Source organism: Salvelinus namaycush, chromosome 23 (assembly GCF_016432855.1).
Source record: "Salvelinus namaycush isolate Seneca chromosome 23, SaNama_1.0, whole genome shotgun sequence".
NCBI lineage: Eukaryota > Metazoa > Chordata > Actinopteri > Salmoniformes > Salmonidae > Salvelinus > Salvelinus namaycush.
In genome coordinates, this window is record NC_052329.1 from 28,472,891 (window position 1) to 28,493,356 (window position 20,466).

At 45.5% G+C, this 20,466-nt stretch overlaps 1 protein-coding gene across 1 annotated transcript in view; it reads left to right on the forward strand.

The window, feature by feature from the left end:
- The first annotated feature begins 242 nt into the window (after nt 1-242).
- LOC120018260 (protein phosphatase 1L-like) overlaps nt 243-20,466 on the forward strand; it is a 42,860-nt gene continuing 22,636 nt past the window's right edge. Inside the window, exon 1 of the mRNA XM_038961359.1 lies at nt 243-1,223. Within this exon, the coding sequence (XP_038817287.1) occupies nt 825-1,223 (399 nt within the window). The 5' untranslated portion in view covers nt 243-824. The remainder of the gene's footprint in view (nt 1,224-20,466) is intronic.

A 20,466-nucleotide genomic window follows, 5' to 3' on the forward strand; every position in this document is an offset into this window, starting at 1 on the left:
CATTTTAGCTCACCCTAATCCTTTTCCTAACCTTAACCTAATTCTCCTAACCTGCTACGAAAAGTCAATTTTGACAAAAGCTGTATCCCTTCTAGACAAAACATTGGTCTGGTTCTCTGGGCTTGCTGTAATGTATAGAAAGTGGGATCCTATTAAAACAATCATCTGTGGGGAGGACCATGCATCGGTCCAGAAGTTACGTACGTTAAAAAGAAGCAATTTTCCCAAACGCTACATTTTATATTCAGCAGTATAAAGTTGCAAGTGACATTTAGTTTGTCCCTCCAGAAATATGATGCATGTTATCCTAAAAAAGCTTGAATGGTGCACACCTCACGTGCTCCCAGTGGTGCGGTCCTGCAAACCGAACGCTACAGTTTGAGGGCACTATTTACAGTTCAATCTCGCTGTCAAAGGTTGAGGGAGCATGCAGTTTGTGTTCAGGTTAGCTTTAAACGAGGTACTTCAACGCGAGGTCTCCAACTGTCTGAGGTTATATATAGCTACCATTCTCCTCCTTCCACGGTTGTGCGAGTCACCGCATCATATGGACAACCGCTGGTTCACGAGGTTTTATGCTAGAGTGAACAAGCCAAGCCAGAATCTTTCACCCCGCAGTGTCTACGGATTCTCCAAGACGTCAAGCAGCATTTCTACATGTGAGCTATCAGCGTTTCGTTGAATTAATTCAGCCTTTTACGCTGTGCTGTAGGCTACGTTTGCTTAATTTGGTTTCGCTGATTTATTTATTCTCGCATCGATAATAATGGACTGAAAGTTGCGGGTAAACAACAACAACCTGCAGTGATTTCTTGTTTGTATAAATGATAGAGGATACGATGACACTGTTGTCTCTTTTGGGTCGGATCATGCGTTATTTTCTGCTCAGACCAGAGACCTTGTTCCTCCTATGCATAAGCCTGGCTCTGTGGAGTTACTTCTTCCACACTGACGAGGTGAAAACCATCGTCAAGTCCAGCCGGGATGCTGTCAAAATGGTCAAGGGGAAAGTGGCGGAGATTATGCAGAATGAAAAATTCGGGGGTCTAGATGTTCTGGACGCAGAGTTCTCCAGAACCTGGGAGTTCAAGAGCAACAATGTGGCGGTGTACTCCATCCAAGGCCGGAGAGATCACATGGAAGACCGCTTCGAGGTCCTCACAGACATCGTGAACAGGAGTCACCCGTCTATATTTGGGATTTTCGATGGCCATGGGGGAGAGGTAAGATAAATGGTCTGTTATCATTCATTTGTTGAGCGACCATACTTTTTTGGGTTGGTCAACACGTGCACATGCACTTGCTATGCATCAAATCATATTAATCCCTCTCCACAGGGACATGTGGAAGGCATTTTAGCATTTTACTTTGTGAAGTTGTGCCAAAAATAAGAGACAGTCATTCATGGTCTTACAAGTTTAAAAGACTTATAGACATAACACGATTGTGTGGTATGCTGCAGATAAAGTCTCTAAACCGATTATAGCAGGCTTGGGAGATAATAGGATTAAACTCATTCATATGTGTAGGTTGATTGAAGATGGATGTGACAAGCTAGCTGATCATTTCCAACCCCAGTGAGAGATGCTTTCTGATATTGGTCAAATTCTGGTCTGAAAGTCACCCGATGCCCATGCACCTGTCACCCTCTCCATGTTCTGGTCATTCACTAGTCACAGACAAAGCCCTGGCAGCTGTAGCTCTTTCACTCCATGACAAGCATTCAGTGGCACAGATCGAACAGCTTGTCTGACAGAAATACACTTCCTACTCTGATCAACCAGATGTCCCTGTAGAGGGGCAAAGCGTCCATCCATCAGGCACTGTGTGAGAGAGAGGTGGGGCGGGTAGGCAGTCAGTCAATGTAATTATACTCCCTGCACGAGAGAGAAAGTGGGATCCTGGTCTTGTTCCACCTCAACCTGACCAGAAGAGAATGTGTGTGTTTTGTTAATGTGATGTTGGGGGGTGGCCGGAGGTTATTTCCATAGTTGGCAGGGTAACAACACTGATTGGTCATGATGGCCAGGCCTGCCTGAACAGCGACCTTGTCTCCGTGGGCTGCAGCTGTGGCCGCGCGGGCCTGACAGCCCAGTATTGACTAACGCCATGGAGCTACGTGAAGAAACTCAATGCTCCCCCTGCTCACACTGCCTCTCTCCCAGACCCAGTCTACAGGCTGCCAGTGTTTTTATAAGGAGCTCTACTGTTCAGTCCTGATCTAGTATGTCTAATACAGAAGTTGAATATCTGGCTTGATCCAGGCTGAAAGATAACATTCTAAAAATAGGCCGCGATGAAGGATAGCCATTCTTTTCCAGGGTAGAACTGTGGGTTCCAGTGCAGCAGCTCCCTGCCTCCCTTTGACCAAAACGGGTCATTTGTCTGGTTTTCCCTGCAGTTGAGTTTGAGTTTGCTCCTTAATTTCTCCTTCCCTGGATTCCTTATAGAGGATGGTAATCTAGGCTATAAAAGCCTTCCTCAGCTCTGTGTGGGAGAGGGTGTTCACTTCAGATTTGCTCATGTAGGTGAGGGGATTTTTTTTGTTGGTGTGTTTTATTCTTACACGCTTTATTGAAGTGTGAAACTGATTTCAGACACCAGCTTTTCAAACGGCGCTTCTGCTACAGTATGTGATTGTTTTATGTATTCCTGTCCCAGGGGCGGTGCGTAAGCAGTGCGATGCAGTGTAGCCAAGGGCTGGAGGAGGAATCGATTTAGCCCCAGAATGATACATCGCCTCTCAGAGAAGAATAGCGAGCTGGAAACACACAAACTAAATGCTATACCTTGTAAGGTGTTAAGAATGAATGTGGTGATTCATGGCGTCTTTGTCTGTAAAATATCCATTCCAGGCTGTTTGTTCTGACTCCATGTAAACAACCTGACTAACGTTCATCTCTTGTTGATATTTTGTAGGGAGAGATGCTCTCTCTACATGGGTGATAGTCTGGCTGAAGAGTCTGTCTGAATAGACCTACTATTAGCTCCACACAGTAATGTCCACAATAAAATGAGTGACATTTAGAACTCCCGTCTTAACTCTCCTAACATGTTATCTGTTCTCTGAATGGCTTAATGGAGAAAGGGAGTTCTGATAATGAAGTCATCTTTTTCCTTTTGTGCTGATGTTCCCCCCCCCCCCCCCCCCCCCCTCGCTCTGCTGCCTTCAAGTGCAGTTTAGAGTAGAGTGGTGTGGCTGCGTGTGCGTAGGCAGTTTCTGTACAGGAGAAGATGGAGAGAAGTATTGTGTTAAGAGGGATGAGAGGAAAGAACACAAGGCTGACCTTTTTAGTGGGGCTCCTCTTTTTTTCCTCGCTTGTTCCCTTTCTTGCTTACCTTGGCCCTCACCGGAGTTCACCTTCCCTTCACACTAACAATAAAGGCCTCTGTTAGTGGAAAGGGCACCATTTGCATTTTAATCCTGGGGTGGGACAGAGTGTGTGCAAGAGAAAAAGAGACGTGGTGTGTGAGTCGAGTGCATGCGTGAGATTCTTGCGGAGGGAAGCCCATTGCTTGCAGTTTTCTGAACCTTTTGAATATTATAGTTGACCTGCTTTCGTCCTCCTCTCTCCCTCTTCTCTCTTTCATCCACTCAGGTTGTCAGTGTGATTACAGCTCAGTAACTGCAGTCTGATTACTGGAGCACTCTGAGGTGCTTTCAATTGAACTCCTTTCATTCCCATCTCCATACTGCCATTTTCCCTCATTCCATCTATACTGTAGCTCTGGTGCAGAATGGCTCCAGTGTGTGTGTCTCTGCATCAGGCTCACGGTTCCCTCCCCATGAGAATAAACCCTCTTCAGCTGTTATGGAGTGTTGGTGGGCTCAGTTGGCTGGTCTGCGGGAGTGTGTTGGTCTGCATCTTACTGTATGGAAATGTATGATTGTGGACAGCTTTGTCTGCGGCGGCGTTTGCATGTCTGTCAGGCTCCAGGTGTGTGTGTGGTTTGTAGTCTGGTTTAGATATTCAGCAGCCTGGGTCCCTCTTGAGCCCACTCACACTGGAGATGAAAGAAGCGGCATGACTAATTGCAGTGTCGGCATTCTAGAGGATTGCTTAGTGTGTTTACCTGTGTGTGTGCGTGTGTTCCCTCATGTTTTTGTGTGTAAAATGCAACTCTAAAGTAATGGATTTCCAGAGGACATTAGAGGAAGTAAACCACCAGCAGCGATGGCATGTTAAGCAGTGGAATTTCATGATATCTGGGCTTCACACACCTGTTCCAGACAATGTAATTTCCTGCCAAATGTCCCCCACACGCCTCAGGCCTCTGAAGTAAAAAATAAATGTATTCCTCCAGGAGCCATAAAATAATGGAATCGATGAGAATAATAATAAAAAAACAAATAAACCATTCACTCTGGCAGACCAAAAAAAAAATGGTGCTCCTCTCATGCTTGTTCCACTCTGAATCACTTCATTCTGGAGGCAGATTCCTGGACCCACTTTTATTGCTTTTGGTCAAAGCAGATGCTCAACATTTTTCAGCCCTGCCTTGATGTTGTGGAAAGACCAGTGACCTAGGAAAGGTAACGTTGTGTAGGAAAACCCCCGGGAAGAGATGGGCTGGGAGCTTTTCTACAGTTTTCTGACCTTTTTTAGTCATTCTGCACCAGCTGGGCATGAAAAAGTTGGTCTTCAAGCCTAGATTGGGTGTAGAGTTAAGACCAGAATGGTGCAACTGACCCCAGAAGACTCTCACGCTATGTTTGAGGAGCGGAACCCGACGAGTGAAACACTTACACAGAATCCAAGTGTCACAATTCCCCCATTTGCCATCTGAAGTCTTTTCCGCCACGGGTAGTTGTATTTCTTGCAGTTATAAACTCACATTGAGTATAATGATTCTGTTTTTCCCACCAACATTCTTTTCCATTAAGCAAGTGCTTGTCTCCTAGCCCCTCTAGTCTTGAAATTCTCTAGCTTCGATTGGTTTGTGTGTGTGGTGCACAAGGAGCCCCCAACAAGGCCCCAGCAGAGCTCCCAGCATGACGTCCCTCCGAGCCGTTCAATAATTCAACACTCCCTCTGCCAGCCAGGCACTTCTTCCGCTACAAGTCCACTATCTAAAAATACGCCATTCCACTGCCATACCCCACCCTTCCTGGCCTAGAGAAGCTGGACTACTGGGTGTGGATAGGGGTTCAAATAAGGTTCTCCAGATTTCTGAAAGTTGAGACCACAGCATCTCTTATGCTGGTTGTTGTCTCTCTGTGGTGCTGTGCATGAGGCTGGCTGGATGAGCTGAGGAGGGAGATGTAGAATACCTCTCCACATCATACACACACACACTCCTGTAGTCCTCCCCATGGCCTCTGATGAGGTTCTATAGAGGCCAGGGGGTATATTCTGTGTTGCCAGGTCTCTGCTTTTTACCTCTTTGGATGGTGGGCTGGAAGCCCCACATCTATTTGTCCTCCTCTCCCTGTGGGGTTTTGGAAGGAAAGGGGAGGTGTTGTGCTCTGTTTACCCTGTTCGTTCTCTCTGTGTGACTAGGTTATGAATGAATGAACAGGGCTAAATGACCATGTCTCTAGGGGTTATGGTGACTCTAGTCTTGGCTCCTACTGAGTGGACTGACGTCAGCTGCCTTTACAAAAAGAAAAAGGTGTGTGTGTGTTTTAGGCAGTGGACATGGATGTCTCTGATTGGTGCTGTTTTGGCAGTGGGGAGAGCAGGCAGAGGAATGTTGACACCGAGGAAGGAGAGGGTCACTTACAACTGCTGTGTGTGTGTGTGAGATGCAATGCTCACTGGTCTACGTGTCTTTCCCAGCTGTCATTTCTACTTGACTCCTCTTTGGGTGAGATGGTGACCAGAGGGTTGGTACTGATGGGGCAGGTGTGTTCTTTTTGGGGGGCTGTGTGTGTAGTTCACTCTGTACGCTATGGTTTGTGTGTGAGAGTACGTGGGTCTGTGTGTAAGCTATAACACAGGAGACTGTCTGCAGGGCCATGTGTGTTGGCTGGTCAGACAGGAGGAATGCAGCACACGTGTGGCTGACGTGAGCAGATGGTTTCTATCTACTACAGCATGGACCTGAACTCTCCTTAGCACAGACACCGGGCTTCTCAAAGATATGATTACTCAATGTTCTTTTCTAATCTGTCATATGAGTGTGTAAACTCCTAGTGGGAGGAGTAGTTGTATTCAGTTTAAGGTTAAGGAAAGGGTGGGTGTGGCCCATACTGGTAGACCTGTTGGCACTCTGCCATGCACTTCTGAATACGGCCCTCTGAGATTTATGAGCCGTACTGAGGCTTTTTCATTCATCTTTTTTGTTGTTGTTGTGTGTGTGTGTGTGAGATGGTTTGTGGTGTATGTGACCACTAGTGCACTGAGGCCTGAGCTGAAAAACTCCCTCTTAGTTAGACCAGACTAGGAGTTTAGAGAATAACCATGATGAAGTTATGGCTTGGCTGAGTCGGCTTGTATCCTCATACATACTTCTGAATCCATGCTCACTGAGTCTCCCATAGACAAGCAAGCATTACCGTTAAGCTTGACTGACTGACTTATTTTACTCACTGTAGGTTTTCTCATATGAGTATCTGCCAGAGAGGAACTCATTATATTATAAGGTAATATACCTTTTTTTTCTTGGAATTTCCCTGGATATTTCCTATGTGGAGACCGGAAAGCTAGGTGGAGTGTGGAGCTGAGGGTGATGGATTATGAGTGATGGGCTGGGGTTCAGGGCCGAGCTGCTAAATTGATTAGTGAAGTAGGGGATGGCGTATAGTGACGGGGGCTAATGGTAACAGCTAAAGGCCCAGGGAAATCTGCTTTCCTCCTTATGACTTGTGACTGTCTCTCTAAACCCATGGCTGAAGGGAGGAGAGAAGACTGCAGGGCAGATGAGAACTACACTAATCCCAGAGAGATTGGGAAATAGGTTCTAAACATTACCCCCCCCCCCCCCCCCCCCCCCCCAGTCTATGTCTGTCTCTCAGTGGAGGCTGGTGCGAGGAGCTATAGGAGGATGGGCTCATTGTAATGGCTGGAATGGATTCAGTGGAACGGTATCAAACATATGGAAACCACATGTTTGACTCTGTTCCATTCCAGCCATTCCAGCCATTACAATGAGCCCATCCTCCTATAGCTCCTCCCACCAGCCTCCACTGGTCTCTGTCTCTCTCCTCTTCATCTTTCTGACTATCTCTCCATCTCACTGTTGGCTCCGCTCTTCCTCTGTTCTCTACATCTCTCCTACAGGGAAGGCCGGTGGTTATAGGAGGCTGCACATTGCCCTGTGGCTCAGCTGTATGAGCTTTGCCAGCGGCAGAGCTGTCAGCAAGGTTTTAGAGCTGCTCTTAGCAGGCGTACACCATCCACAGGAGGGGAGGGGCAAGGCAGCGGGTGAAGGATGGACAGGAATGAGGAGAAGGGGTAATGGAGGACAAAATGTGATTGATTGGAAAGTGGCTATACGTTTACAGCTGCTCTTAGCAGCCTCCCACCTTTCACAGGAGGAGAGGAGAAAGGGGATGAGTAGAAGAGAAATTAAGATGGAGGGGATAAGGAAGTGGAGAGAATCCAGCTTTAAACAGTTTTTAGTGAACTTACAACTGCTGCAGGAGGGTAGAGATGGAAGAATGGAAAGAAGTGAGAGAGGCAGGAAGATTATGTAAGATAAGAAAGAGGTGAGGGGGTAGAGAGGGAGGGACTGAGCTCTGTCTATATTCATATATCTGGATGAGAAGATGTGTGGCTGCAGGTGTATCCTGTCTGCAGGGTGTATGTATATGCTGTGTGTAGCATGCAGAAAGCTGCGTTAGCAGCATCAAAGCAGATGTAGGGAGTGAGTGTCAGCGGAACATGCAGCCTGTCAGGTGCTCGTCTAGTCTTTGATCTTCTGCTTGAGTGTGAAGGAGAACATTCCTACATCATAAAGGCTTAGCAGCCCAGGGACACGGACTAGGCTACATGGGGGGGGGGGGGGGGGGGGGCTCACATCTAGTGAGGCGTGGTTGCGAGAATTTTCTGTGCGTTTGTCTTTTAGTGAGAGAGGTGTGTGTGTGTGTGAGAGAGAAGTGGTACTGACACTTTTCACTTTGATCATGAGACATTTCAACTGTCGGGCAGATGGACGAGTGCTCAGCTCTCTAGTCTGAGTCCATATGAAAATGGCATTCTCTCTCCTGCTCTTTCTTTTCTTTGTCTTTATATTCTCTCCTTCCTGTTCCTGTCTATTTTGACTTTTTGCTCTACACTCCTTCTCCGTACCCCACACTGTCTTCTGTTCCACGTCTCCCTCCCTCCAAAAATCTAACTTTCGTTCACCTTGAATTTCTCTGAGACCAATGCCAGGGTAAGTGCAAGCTGAGCCTCCTGCCTGCCTGTGCTGTGTGACAGGAAGTAAACAGGGTGAAGAACACAGGTCTCCTCCTGTACTCTGACACCCAACATATGCCTGTTATCTGCCTCGTTCTGCTTAGAAGTTGCAACTTCTGGGACAATAAATCGGACCTTTTTTTATATCAGCATCGTCCCACTCCAATTCGTCTCTCCTCACTGATTGGCTACCTGGCCTATAGGTGTGAATGTTTGTTTGCTCATTAGTTTTCTTATAGCTTTTTGTGTCATAGCACATCTGCATACCGGGGCTGAAGTGTTTGTTTTCTAACCCCTGTAGTGAAAGAAGAGAGGAGTGTCTCTGTCTATCTGCAGAGTCACCTTATCTCCCTGCAGTCTGTCTAATTTATTTATCACTGCTCTGCAATATTAAAGAGTCTGCTGCCTACAACCCTGATGGGAGTCTGTCTACACACACGTATGCTGCCTGTCTGCTGCCCTTATCTTCTCCTGAAAACACGCTTGCATATGGGCATCACAGAAACGCACACATTTATGCATGGATTTTCAGTTAGTGTATATTATCTTCACCGAGAACTCGTTTCCTTCTTCACTTGCTGTATTATCTGTGGATGAGCGTTTCCACATCTGCGGTGTGCAGATGAGTGTGTGTGTGGCGGCAATGCCAGGACTCTGCTGGTGGCTGTAATTGCTGTGCGTCCATGCCTCAGTGAAGCTAGCCTGGGAGTCCTGACTCATCTCTACTGGCAACGCTGCCTGGGCTGTCGGCCCGCTGCCTGGACAGACACGCACCCTGCTGTTGCCTGCTTACTGCTATACTTAGAAAGAGCAAGCTTTCCTATGGTTCTGGGTTAAAACTGGGAACCTTGAACAGGCCAAACTGGTGTCTCACCGGATCAGGCACCTGCTGTGGAAACAGGGCTTCAGATGGCAGTCAGCCTGCCCTGTACTACTGGGCCCTGGGTGATTACTTCACTAGAGCCTAACTGGGCCAACCGTTAGCAATGGGAGTGTTCCTCTTGGACAATCAATAGAATTGCTTGCCTGTCGTTTGAAAGCGAAGGGTGGGCGATGAGCAGTTTCACTAATATTTAATAGTAAATAAAATGGCCATTTGATTGGACGTTGATGTGATTTGTAGGTTAGTGCTGCTCAGTAATATTTGGACTGTGCCTACCTCAGGCTTTGTTAAGGCTACCGCTTGGAGGCTTCTGAAAAAGACTTATGGTATGGATTTGAGCCAAAATGGAGTCTCTGTTGGATTGGGTCTGTGGAGGACACTGGGTTGCACTGTTGGCGTTTGGCTGTGCTCTCTTTTCTGACTATATCCAATGTGGAGATACACACACACACACACACACACACACACACACTGTTCTTATAGATGTGTTGTGGTCCCTCTTGCCCATGCATCACAAACACCCACATTCACTTTCTATAAGATGTTTATACTTTTTCACTAGCACTATCAATACAGACACATTCACTCATTCTGTCTTGCATCTCTCATGCCCATACCTCATTCACACCTACGGTTAGGGCTGTTGGTGACCGTATTACCGCCACACCAGTGGTCATGAGTCATGAAGGCAGTCAAATTCCACGTGACCATTAGTCACGGTAGTTGGGCTTCTCCAAGCTCTGATGCTGCTGCTGGTCATTAGTAGTCTACCAAACTTGCTAACTGCCTGGTACTCAGCACTCTATTGTCCCTCTAATCAATTTGACATCAACGCAAATGTGATTGTAAATCTACTCAAACACTTCATGAGCCCATGTTGCGCAACATTTCTATAGGTCATGTAATTGTCTGAGAAAACAGAGTGATGGCCTCTTAAAAAGAGGATCCCATCAGCTTTCTATAGGCTAGGCCTACTATATTTATTGATCAACTTTACTAATATTAAGCAAATATTAAGCACATTGCTTATCTTTACAACAGGAGTATAGCCTAACTGGCTGGCATGAAAATGGACCACAGGAAAAGCATCCTCCATTCGCTATTTAAGTGCAGAGATGACATGTGTTTTTCCCGTTTTCGAGACAGGTGCATGATAATGGTCCATTCTAAATCCAAAACAAATTTCACACATTTTTTAGTGTGTGTGTATATATAAAGACAAGATTAAATCCAAGATTAAATAGGCTAATATATTTTCACCCATAAGACTATCACTTGTGAATGATGCCCAGCTTTAGGCAAGAAACAAATACTTTTTTGTGTGACTTTTTTTGCATCATAGTCGCACACCTCATGTAACCTAGCCCATAGACCTATATGTTTTGATAAGGTTTGTGTCACAACTAAAGTGGCCAAATAACTTCATAAAATGAAGCACATTAATCCGCTTTACAGCGGGTATAGAGCCTAACTGGCATACAATACTGTATGCAGCGTGTGAGTTTGGAGAGATTTTCACCATTAAAAATGCACCTTTTTATAATAAAAGCATTACACGCATAATCGCATTTGTGGTTACTTTTGAGAATGGTGTTTTTCCATGAATGGGACATTTGCGCTTAAAGCCTACTGCCGTGTGCGCATTGCTGTGCTTATTATGTGAAGAAATAGCCTAGTAGTTTATCAACATTTTAAGCAAAATGTTCTGACCAGCATTTAGGGAGAAGGGCTGCAAAAGGCATGGGTTTTCTACGGTGCATTATCACCACAAAGGGGATGCCGCCGGGAAATTCAAAGCATTATCAAGTGTCTCTCAAATTGTGAATGAGAGACTGACAAAGTGTGTACAGCCTGCTCAAAAACAAAGCCGAGCTCATGCCTTTCAAGCGACTTTTTTGAAATCATCATTAGTCGCACCATGCAGCCTTACAATGTATTAAAAATCTAAACATATAGCCCACCGTTTTGTAGAACAACCAAAGTTACATTAATAACTCTAAATTAAGCTTATAGTAGTACAGTCCCCTAACAGGCGGATGGAGGCCTGTGGATGAATATTGATTTGCATGGGGCCTTGCATCTGAATGTTTATCAGCTAATGGTTGAGCTCTGTGTAGCGTGACGCTCACCTGGGCTGCTGCATTGATCGCTGTGTTTTTCCTGCTTATTGATGAATAGGGAATACAGTGCAGTGATCAATATCAGAAGGACCCAGTCTGATCGTAAGCGGGCCAGGTCAGGGGTTAACAGCCACAGTGGGTTGATGAGAGGAAACGGGTTAACATTGTGTCGTATAGGAGTAGCAGCAGCACTGTACGTCTCTGAGGAAGTACTTGTTGTCTTCTGTCAGCGCTCCGTGAGAGGTGAGAGGAGCCCGTTTCTAATTAATGTGATAAATGCTGCATCCATCTCCAGAGAGCGGGAGGAGTTGGGGAGGGGGGGGGAGGAAGACGGACTAGTAATATTGGTATGAAGAGAGGCGGAAGAAAGGTTATTTTGAGGGAAGATGTGACTTTGTTTTTAGGGTGGGTGGGGTAAGGTATTATTGAAATGAAAAGCCATCAATTTACTCATGTGCATCCCAGGAAAACAAATCACCACGGAAACCAGGCTTGCCTCAGTGTGAGACCCATCTGCACTACAGGATGATGCTTACTCTCTTTCTCCCTCACACTCTCTCTTTAACTGTACCCCTCTTTCTGGAATCAGGAGTGAATAAGCAGGAAAACCAGAGAATGTACTGAAAGTTCCTGGATTTTTCCAACCCTATGTGTGACAAGTCCTACCTGTTCTCTAATAACCAGTCTTAGCTGTACCCAAATACAGTGTTGAATGTGATCTGAGATACCATCAGGATGTGGTGCTGGTGTCTGGAGCGGGCCAGCTGATTGGAGATGAGAGCCTATGAATGGACGGTTGGTGGAACAACACTGACTTTAGACCAGCGTCTAGGGACCACTTCATCCTACTCAGATCTCTGGGAATGCTTCCACATCCGACAGGAAGAGAAGCAGAGGAGTAAAGACTCAGGAACAGTGAAGCAGTGTGTTTGACTCAGAAGGCAAACAACTCCTTCCTTTCCTCCTCTCTCCCTCCTGGTACAGGCCCTGCTTTCATTAGCCTGATGGCAGGTGTAAACTCAGCTTTCTTCTCTCAAACTACACAGCTGACAACACAGGAGGTTGGTGGCACCTTATTTGGGGAGGACAGGTACGTGGTAATGTGTGGAGAGAAATTGGTGGAAAGGTATCAACAACATCAAACGCATGGTTGCCATTCCATTTGTGCCGTTCCAGCCATTATGAGCCATCCTCCCCTTAGCAGCCTCCACAGGCTGACAACTGAGGGAATTATTTCATGGTTAAATCTTTTATCCTTTACAGTCCAAATCACTCTTCTAATATCGCTCTGTTGTGATTTTGGGGGCTCACTTTCTCTTTCAGGTGTCCTCCAGTTGGCTTCTCAAAGGAGAGCGAGAGAGAAAAACAGGCCTGCATTATTAGTAATGCATATTATCCTTTTATCAGGGGCTGGAGAGGGAACGAGATGGAGAGAGACAAACAGACCGAGAGGAAGAGTGAGATGGTGTGATGTCGCAGTGTGGACATGCAGTGAAGTGGAGAAATGTGCAAATTGATATTTCTGATCAAAAGAGCTGTGGGATTGTCTGTGTGCATCTGGGTGATTGCGTTGGATTCTGTGTGTGTCTGAGAGCTGTGTCTTTATGAGCATGTGTGTGTGCGGTACGGGCTTTTGCTGTGTGATGAGGCAAGAAAAGCATAGTGGTAGAAGGGAGATGATGAGTTCAGAGCAGCGGGGGTCCTTAGCTCCTCCAGGAGAGGACTTAACCCGTCCCCTGCCACCCCTACCGCAGGTAAACCCTTCCCCAGCCTGGATGCAGTGACTCTCAGAGTAGAAACTAAGATATGTGGTCCCCCATTAGACAGACACACACCGGAGCTCCAGCCAGTCTACGAAGTGGAGCAACTGAGGTGAATGAGGCTTGGTCTATGTTTTGTGACTCACACACACACACACACAACAAGATACAGTACCAGTCAAAAGTTTGGACACACCTACTCATGGCAGGATTTTTCTTTTCTTTTGACTATTTTCTACATTGTAGAATAATAGTGAAGATGTCAAAACTGAAAAAACAGACATGGAATCATGTAGTAATCAAAGTGTTAAACAAATAAAAATATATTTGAGATTCTTCAAAGTAGTCACTCTTTGCCTTGACAGCTTTGCACACTCTTGGCATTCTCTCAACCAGCTTAATGAGTTAGTCACCTGGAATGCATTTCAATTAACAGGCGTGCCTTATTAAGTTCATTTGTGAAATTTATTTCCTTAATGTGTAAACGCCAATCAGTTGTGTTGTGATAAGGTAGGGTGGTATACAGAAGATAGCCCTATTTGGTAAAAGACCAAGTCCATATTATGTCAAGAACCGCTCAAATAAGCAAAGTGAAACGACAGTCCATCATTACTTTAACACATGAAGGTCAGTCAATCCGGAAAATTTCAAGGACTTTGTATGTTTCTTCAAGTGCAGTCGCAAAAACCATCAAGTGCTATGATGAAACTGGCTCTCATGAGGACCACCACAGGAAAGGAAGACCCAGAGTTACCTCTGCTGCAGAGGATAAGTTCATTAAAGTTACCAGCCTCATAAATTGCAGCCCAAATAAATGCTTCACAGAGTTCAAGTAACAGACACCACTAAACATCAACTGTTCAGAGGAGACTGAGTCAATCAGGCCTTCATGGTCAAATTGCTACAAAGAAACCACTACTAAAGGACACCAATAAGAAGAGACTTGCTTGGGCCAAGAAACATGAACAATGGACATTAGACTGGTGAAAATCTGTCCTTTGGTCTGAGTCCAAATTTGAGATTTTTGGTTCTGTCACGATAATTTTTTTATCCCAATAATTGAACTCAACTATCAATTCCCAGAAGTTTGTAAGACCCTGGTTAATGAAGAATTAGACAAAGCCTCCAGTCTGCAATAGATCAATTCTTTTTTCAGAGAGTACTCTGAAGTCAAAAATGAGAACACAGCCATTTTATAATTCACACAGACACGCATCAGTAGAAACTCCACCTCCCTTTAGGTGGGCTGTATTTTTCCACAATAATAACACATAATTTCTCATCTTCTACAAGCATTTCCTAACAGTTACTCCCCCTACCTAAGTTAGGGAGGCCTCTTTCCTGTTATTTTGTTTGAGTTATCACAAGTCGACAGTTCAGTTGGCCTTGAATGTCTCAACTCTACCCAGCTCATATTGCGAAATAGTTACACAATGGTCTAGTCACACACATTATGGAATTATTACTCTAACACATTTCATACAATTATATGATTTCAGGGTGGAATCCTTTAGTCATTACTTTAAACATATAAATTCCTTTATCAATCCACCCTTTGACTAAATATTACACACTGATACTTCAACCTTTATTGGCATTATAAATGTCACACAAAATCAAACAAACTCAAACAAAACCAATACATGTATTTACATCATATACTCATCAATGACTGTTCTAGGCCTATTTCCAATTATAACTCTTGTTTAGGATTTTCATTATAATCTTCATTAAAGAAACAGTCTTTCTAAACATTAAATATAGTCTCATCCAACATGGGCTCCTCTGGGTTGAAGGGATCCGAATAATCTACTAGGCTTGGAGGCATATATCTGTCATCCCACTGGTTGGCGCTGGGAATCGGTCCGTATCTCACCATCTGCTGCGTCATCGACCTCTCCAGTCCTGGTGATTTGACCTCTCACACACGGAATCAAACAGCAACCACACAACATCAACACACTCATACAGGTGAATGCGGCCCACAACACAGTGATTATAAAAAAATTCAATTTTCCAAACATACTATCGAACCACCCAGTCAGTGAGGTATCCACCCCATCTTGCTTCCCTTTCCCTAACTGACATGCACGGGTGAGTGCTACTATCTCCGCTTGCTGTGCTGAATAGTTCCTTGGTAAGGACTCTGCTTCTAAAACCTATTTTTCTGTAACTACAGCATATCCTGTGGCATTTGTGCCATCAGGGTTCTTCCTAGATGAGCCATCTACAAACACAGTCAGTTCCCCATCGGATAAGACAACTGCCGTGTCTTTGTGAGACGCATAGTAGGTGAACGGATGATCTCCGCATGTGTTGTTCCCACTGTGAAGCTTGGAGGAGGAGGTGTGGGGGTGTGGGTATGCTTTGCTGGTGACACTGTCAGTGATTTATTTAGAATTCAAGGCACACTTAACCAGCATGGCTACCACAGCATTCTACAGCGATATGCCATCCCATCTGGTTTGCGCTTAGTGGGACTATCGTTTGTTTTTCAACGAGACAATGACCCAACACACCTCCAGGCTGTATAAGGGCTATTTGACCAAGAAGGAGTGTGATGGAGGGCTGCATAAGATGACCTGGCCTTCCCAATCACCCGACCTCAACCCAATTCAGATGGTTTGGGATGAGTTGGAATGACTGAAGGAAAAGCAGCCAACAAGTGCTCAGCATATGTGGGAACTCCTTCAAGACTGTTGGAAAAGCATTCCAGGTGAAGCTGGTTGAGAGACTGCCAAGAGTGTGCATAGCTGTCAAGGGTGGCTACTTTGAAGAATCTGAAATATAAAATACATTTTATATCCGTTTTAACACACTTTTTTTGTTTACTACATGATTCCGTATGTTATTTCATAGTTTCACTATTATTCTACAATGTAGAAAATAGTAAAAATAAAGAAACCCTTGATTGATTAGGTGTCCAAACTTTTGACTGGTACTATATGTCTAAATGTAGTTCATGATGTGTGTGTGAGTGTCTATGCTCGTTTATGGCCAACAAATCCTGTTGTCTTGTCGATGGTGTGTATTTGTCTGGCCATAATTTTGTTTGTTCGTGTTTGTTCTTTCAGACAGAATTGCATCAGACATTCAGTGCTGTTACTGATCAGCTTCTGCTGATTGGTTTATCCAGTATCTGAGACGGAGCATGTAAGGGTAGGCTACTGATGAAGTGCACTGTGCAAGGTCCGTTTTTAGACTCCTCAGTGAAGCATCTCAGGCTGTCAGACAGACCATAAAGAAGCTTGATTAATCAAACAGGAGATCATTCCAGGCCAGATTAAATCATTTCATGTTTGATTATCAGTGGCTTGAGAGGGCTATTTATAACTGACAGCCCTATGGATAATTATTTTTCTGTGTGTGTGTGAGAGAGACAGTGAATCAGTGGGTGAACAGGGAGTTTATCAGCCAGTCATCTCCCAGTTGATGGGGTCAGGTCCAGAGGAAAGCCCAGTCTCCCCTGCTACTGTTGAATCATCTCACTGGGGCTCCTCTCAGGACTCATTCCGCTGTCTAGCAGGAAGTAGGAACATGTTTGTGTCACGTGCGTAGCCAGCCAGCCAGCCAGCCAGCCAGCCAGGAATATGAATATTCAGGCGTCTGGCATCATATCAGTGTGTGCCAAAGAACACAGGCCACTGATCGCAGGAATACCAATGAGATGATGAACCACTCTCAAATTCCACTGATGTGTGTGTGTGTGTGTGTGAGAGAGAGACTGTCACTGTTTGCTGACATTTTCCATCCTCTATTCTCCTTATGGCTCTGTGTGCTCCAGGAAAAGGAATCCCAATGATGTTTTGATATGTTTCACTTTCATCCGGTACATAATTTGTGGGCTATGTCTTCATCACACATTCACCAGTTTGAATAAGGTCAGTGGGCCTGGGGAATAGGACCGGAGTAGGAACAGGCTTTACTGTGGCCCAGGGTTGGGTTACTACTACCCAGTAACCCACAGAGCACATACAGGTCCTGACTGGCTTAGGGCATGGGAACAGATAAGGAGGTAGACTGTATGACTCACCCCTTTGCCATTCCGTGGAGGCATCCACCAAATGTGTTTCAGGAAACTTCAATGATTTTCCTTCTCCTACTTCTTAAATATGGAGCGCAGAGAGCCAAAGGGAGAGTAGAGGAAAGTAAATGTCAGCATTCTCGCTTTTTCACACACACGCACGCACCTGCCACAGAAGTGTGTGTATAAAAATAGATTGGGGGTCGGGTAAGGGGTGAGAGGACAAGTGCATTTATAATGGAGGGCAGGCCTGTGGAGAGGAAACATCTACTGTATACTTTAAGAATCTCATCCATCTATTGCAAAAGAATCTCTCTCTGTTGCAAACCTCTCTTTCTCAATCCTCTCTGTCGCAGACCTCTCTCCTCTTTCTCAAGCCTCTCTCTGTCGCAAACCTCTTTTATAGGCCAGGTATTGTCTTTAGGGCGCAGGCAGGGACAGAAGCTGGGGGTTTATTGAGTAAGCAGGTTTTTCATGGAGCTGTGCTTACCTGCATGCATGCAAGTGTGTTTGTTTGTTTGTGTGAGAAGGAGCAGTTTTTTTTTATCCCAGGAGTACAACCATGGCTGTGAGGGGTAATGGCAGGATGGTATCAAGATGACTGGTATGGTAAGCCCAGTAGTGCACTGCACTGTTGGGCCATATTGTACAGTGTTGTTCTTAGCCCAATGGTGATTTTGTTGGGTGATGAACCCACCTGTGTTCTAAAAGGAAGTAGTCATCATAACATTCTTTTACATCTGTTCTTTTAGAAAAATGCCTATTGTGCATCTGCTTCCTACATAAGCCAGTGTATATAAGCATCCGGCTCACATTCTCTCATTGTCTCAGGCTCTGATTCTCTCAACCCCCTTCCCTCTGCTCTCTCCCCCCTCTGTCTCGCTCGCTCTCTTCCGCCCCATCTCTCTTTCATGAGGTTGTTCCCTCTCTCCCTACCTCCTCTCCTCAGAGGAGTGCACAGCTGAAGTGTTTTTATGGCCAGTGCTGATTAATGTCAGTAGGAGTATTCTAATTACTACCCCCAGAGCCATAGCATTGAGGTGGTGAGAGCCCATGTGAGAGTAATGGCTGGTTTTACCCGATCCCTTAACGACAGTGTGTCTGTTATTGCACACACACACACACACACACTGCAGTACCCAACACCATATAGATCTCAGAAATTACAGGCCTGCAATACCTAACGACAGGCATTCTATAAAACAGATGCCACGCTTGGCATTTTGGTGTGTGTGTGTGACTTTGAAAGATGGGGGTGTGAATCTTGTTTACACCCTTGCTGTAATGTCTGCATATCAGCACACCTCTGTACATTACAAGCTTTAACGCGCGCTCACACACACTGGAAAGCATGGTGGACATGGCGCAGTGTGCATGTATTTCAGCACTCTTGAGTGAGTCTTGTTTCAAGTCTTAATCCTAATACAATCAGTCTACAAATACAATTTCCTTCTGTTGTCTAGTTTCTTTAATGTGCCTCACCTTCTGTAATGGCCTCCTCTGTCCTCCACAGGTACATACACTGATCATTCTGAAGGTGTGTGTGAGTGCACACGCATGCTCGTGCGTGTGTTGCTGTCATAATTCCCATCTCTTTATGGGTAAGGAGGTGTGTGTGTGTGTGTGTGTGTGTGTGTGTGAATGGGGTCATACTGACAGATGGCTGCTTCCTTTCACTGATTGTGAATCACTTCTCAATTAACATTTTCCTATCTTTATGAGTAAGAAGGGTGTGTGTGTGCGTTCCTGTCAGAATTCCCATCTCTTTTATGAAGAATGGATGTGTGTGTCTGTTTTTAGAGAAGTTGACTCCCCTGAATGTCATGATTTTCAAGGTGGTGATGGTCACCTTGGCTGTTAAAGACTGTTTATTGGCATTTAAAAGAGCCAACCACCTGTGCCGCTGGCCCCTGAGAGGCGGGCTTTTGCATGTCATAGAGCTTAATTGTGCCGAAGGGACATGGAATTACACACAGCTGGCAAGGGGGGGACAGAACAGTCAATCGAAGGGGTTGCTTTGATGACGTTTGTGCGTGTGTCAACACCGTCCACGCACCTTGCCAAATCTCCCAAAACAGTCAATACCGAGGCTTTAATTCACTTCAACACAAACACACACACATACTCCACTCATATGAGGAATAGCATTTCATCTGTGGGCTTCATTTAGTAAGCTTCTTCTGTTGATGTTATTCACCTCTACGATCACAGGCCAGCGTTTTTACATCTCAATCCTCCATTCACTTTGAACTTTACAGCATTTCACACCCCCAGTCCACTCTGTCACAGAGCACAGTGTAGGCTACCACACCCCCAGTCCACTCTGTCACAGAGCACAGTGTAGGCTACCACACCCCCAGTCCACTCTGTCACAGAGCACAGTGTAGGCTACCACATCCCCAGTCCACTCTGTCACAGAGCCCAGTGTAGGCTACCACACCCCCAGTCCACTCTGTCACAGAGCACAGTGTAGGCTACCACATCCCCAGTCCACTCTGTCACAGAGCCCAGTGTAGGCTACCACATCCCCAGTCCTCCTTTTCTGAAATATGAACATTCCATTTGAATATGAATCTGATTTTCCATTAGAATGGCTGGGGTGGAATGGGCTGTGTGGCTGTCTTATCAGCACCTGCCAGGAGTGCTCCCAGTTATGAATACCTTCCATCTCTGGCTCTTCTCACTCTGCCCCTCACCTTCCTTTCACCCCCTCACCCTCCTCAGCTCTCTACTCTCACTCGTCTCCTCCCTCGCCTCCTTTCCCACTTCACTCTTATATTAAAGGGGCATTCCACCTCATTTCTACAACACAAACGGCAACTGAACGTAAACCTTAAAGGGGTGTGTTTCAGTTAGGACCGAGGCTTTGACAGGCAGAGACATCGATCTCTAACAATCCTAATTTTAACAACTGAGTGGGGATTCTCCTTTAGGGACACGCACGCACAATATACACACACACACACACACGGTGGTGGTGTTAATCACAAAGGAGAGATCAGAGGTTAGTGGTAATCCCCAGGTCCTACTGACAGATGGGTCTAGTATTAGTACTGTAGAAGCACTGGAGCATTCCAGGCCTGAGGCCTTGTTCCCTGGCTTCCTCAGCAGTCGGTCTGGATCAAAGATCCGGGATGAGGAGAATTATTCTCAGAAGGTCAGACATAGCCAGCTGTTGCAGCTGATCAACACCTATTGACTACCAGTAACAGACACTGGAGCTGGGATTGCCTATAGAACTGCAGCTGCTGTGGTTCACTGGCTAAGCACTGGACCATGACCGCCCTGACCGAAATGTTGTGGTTAGGGGTCAGTCTGTGGCTTATCTGTGGTCAGT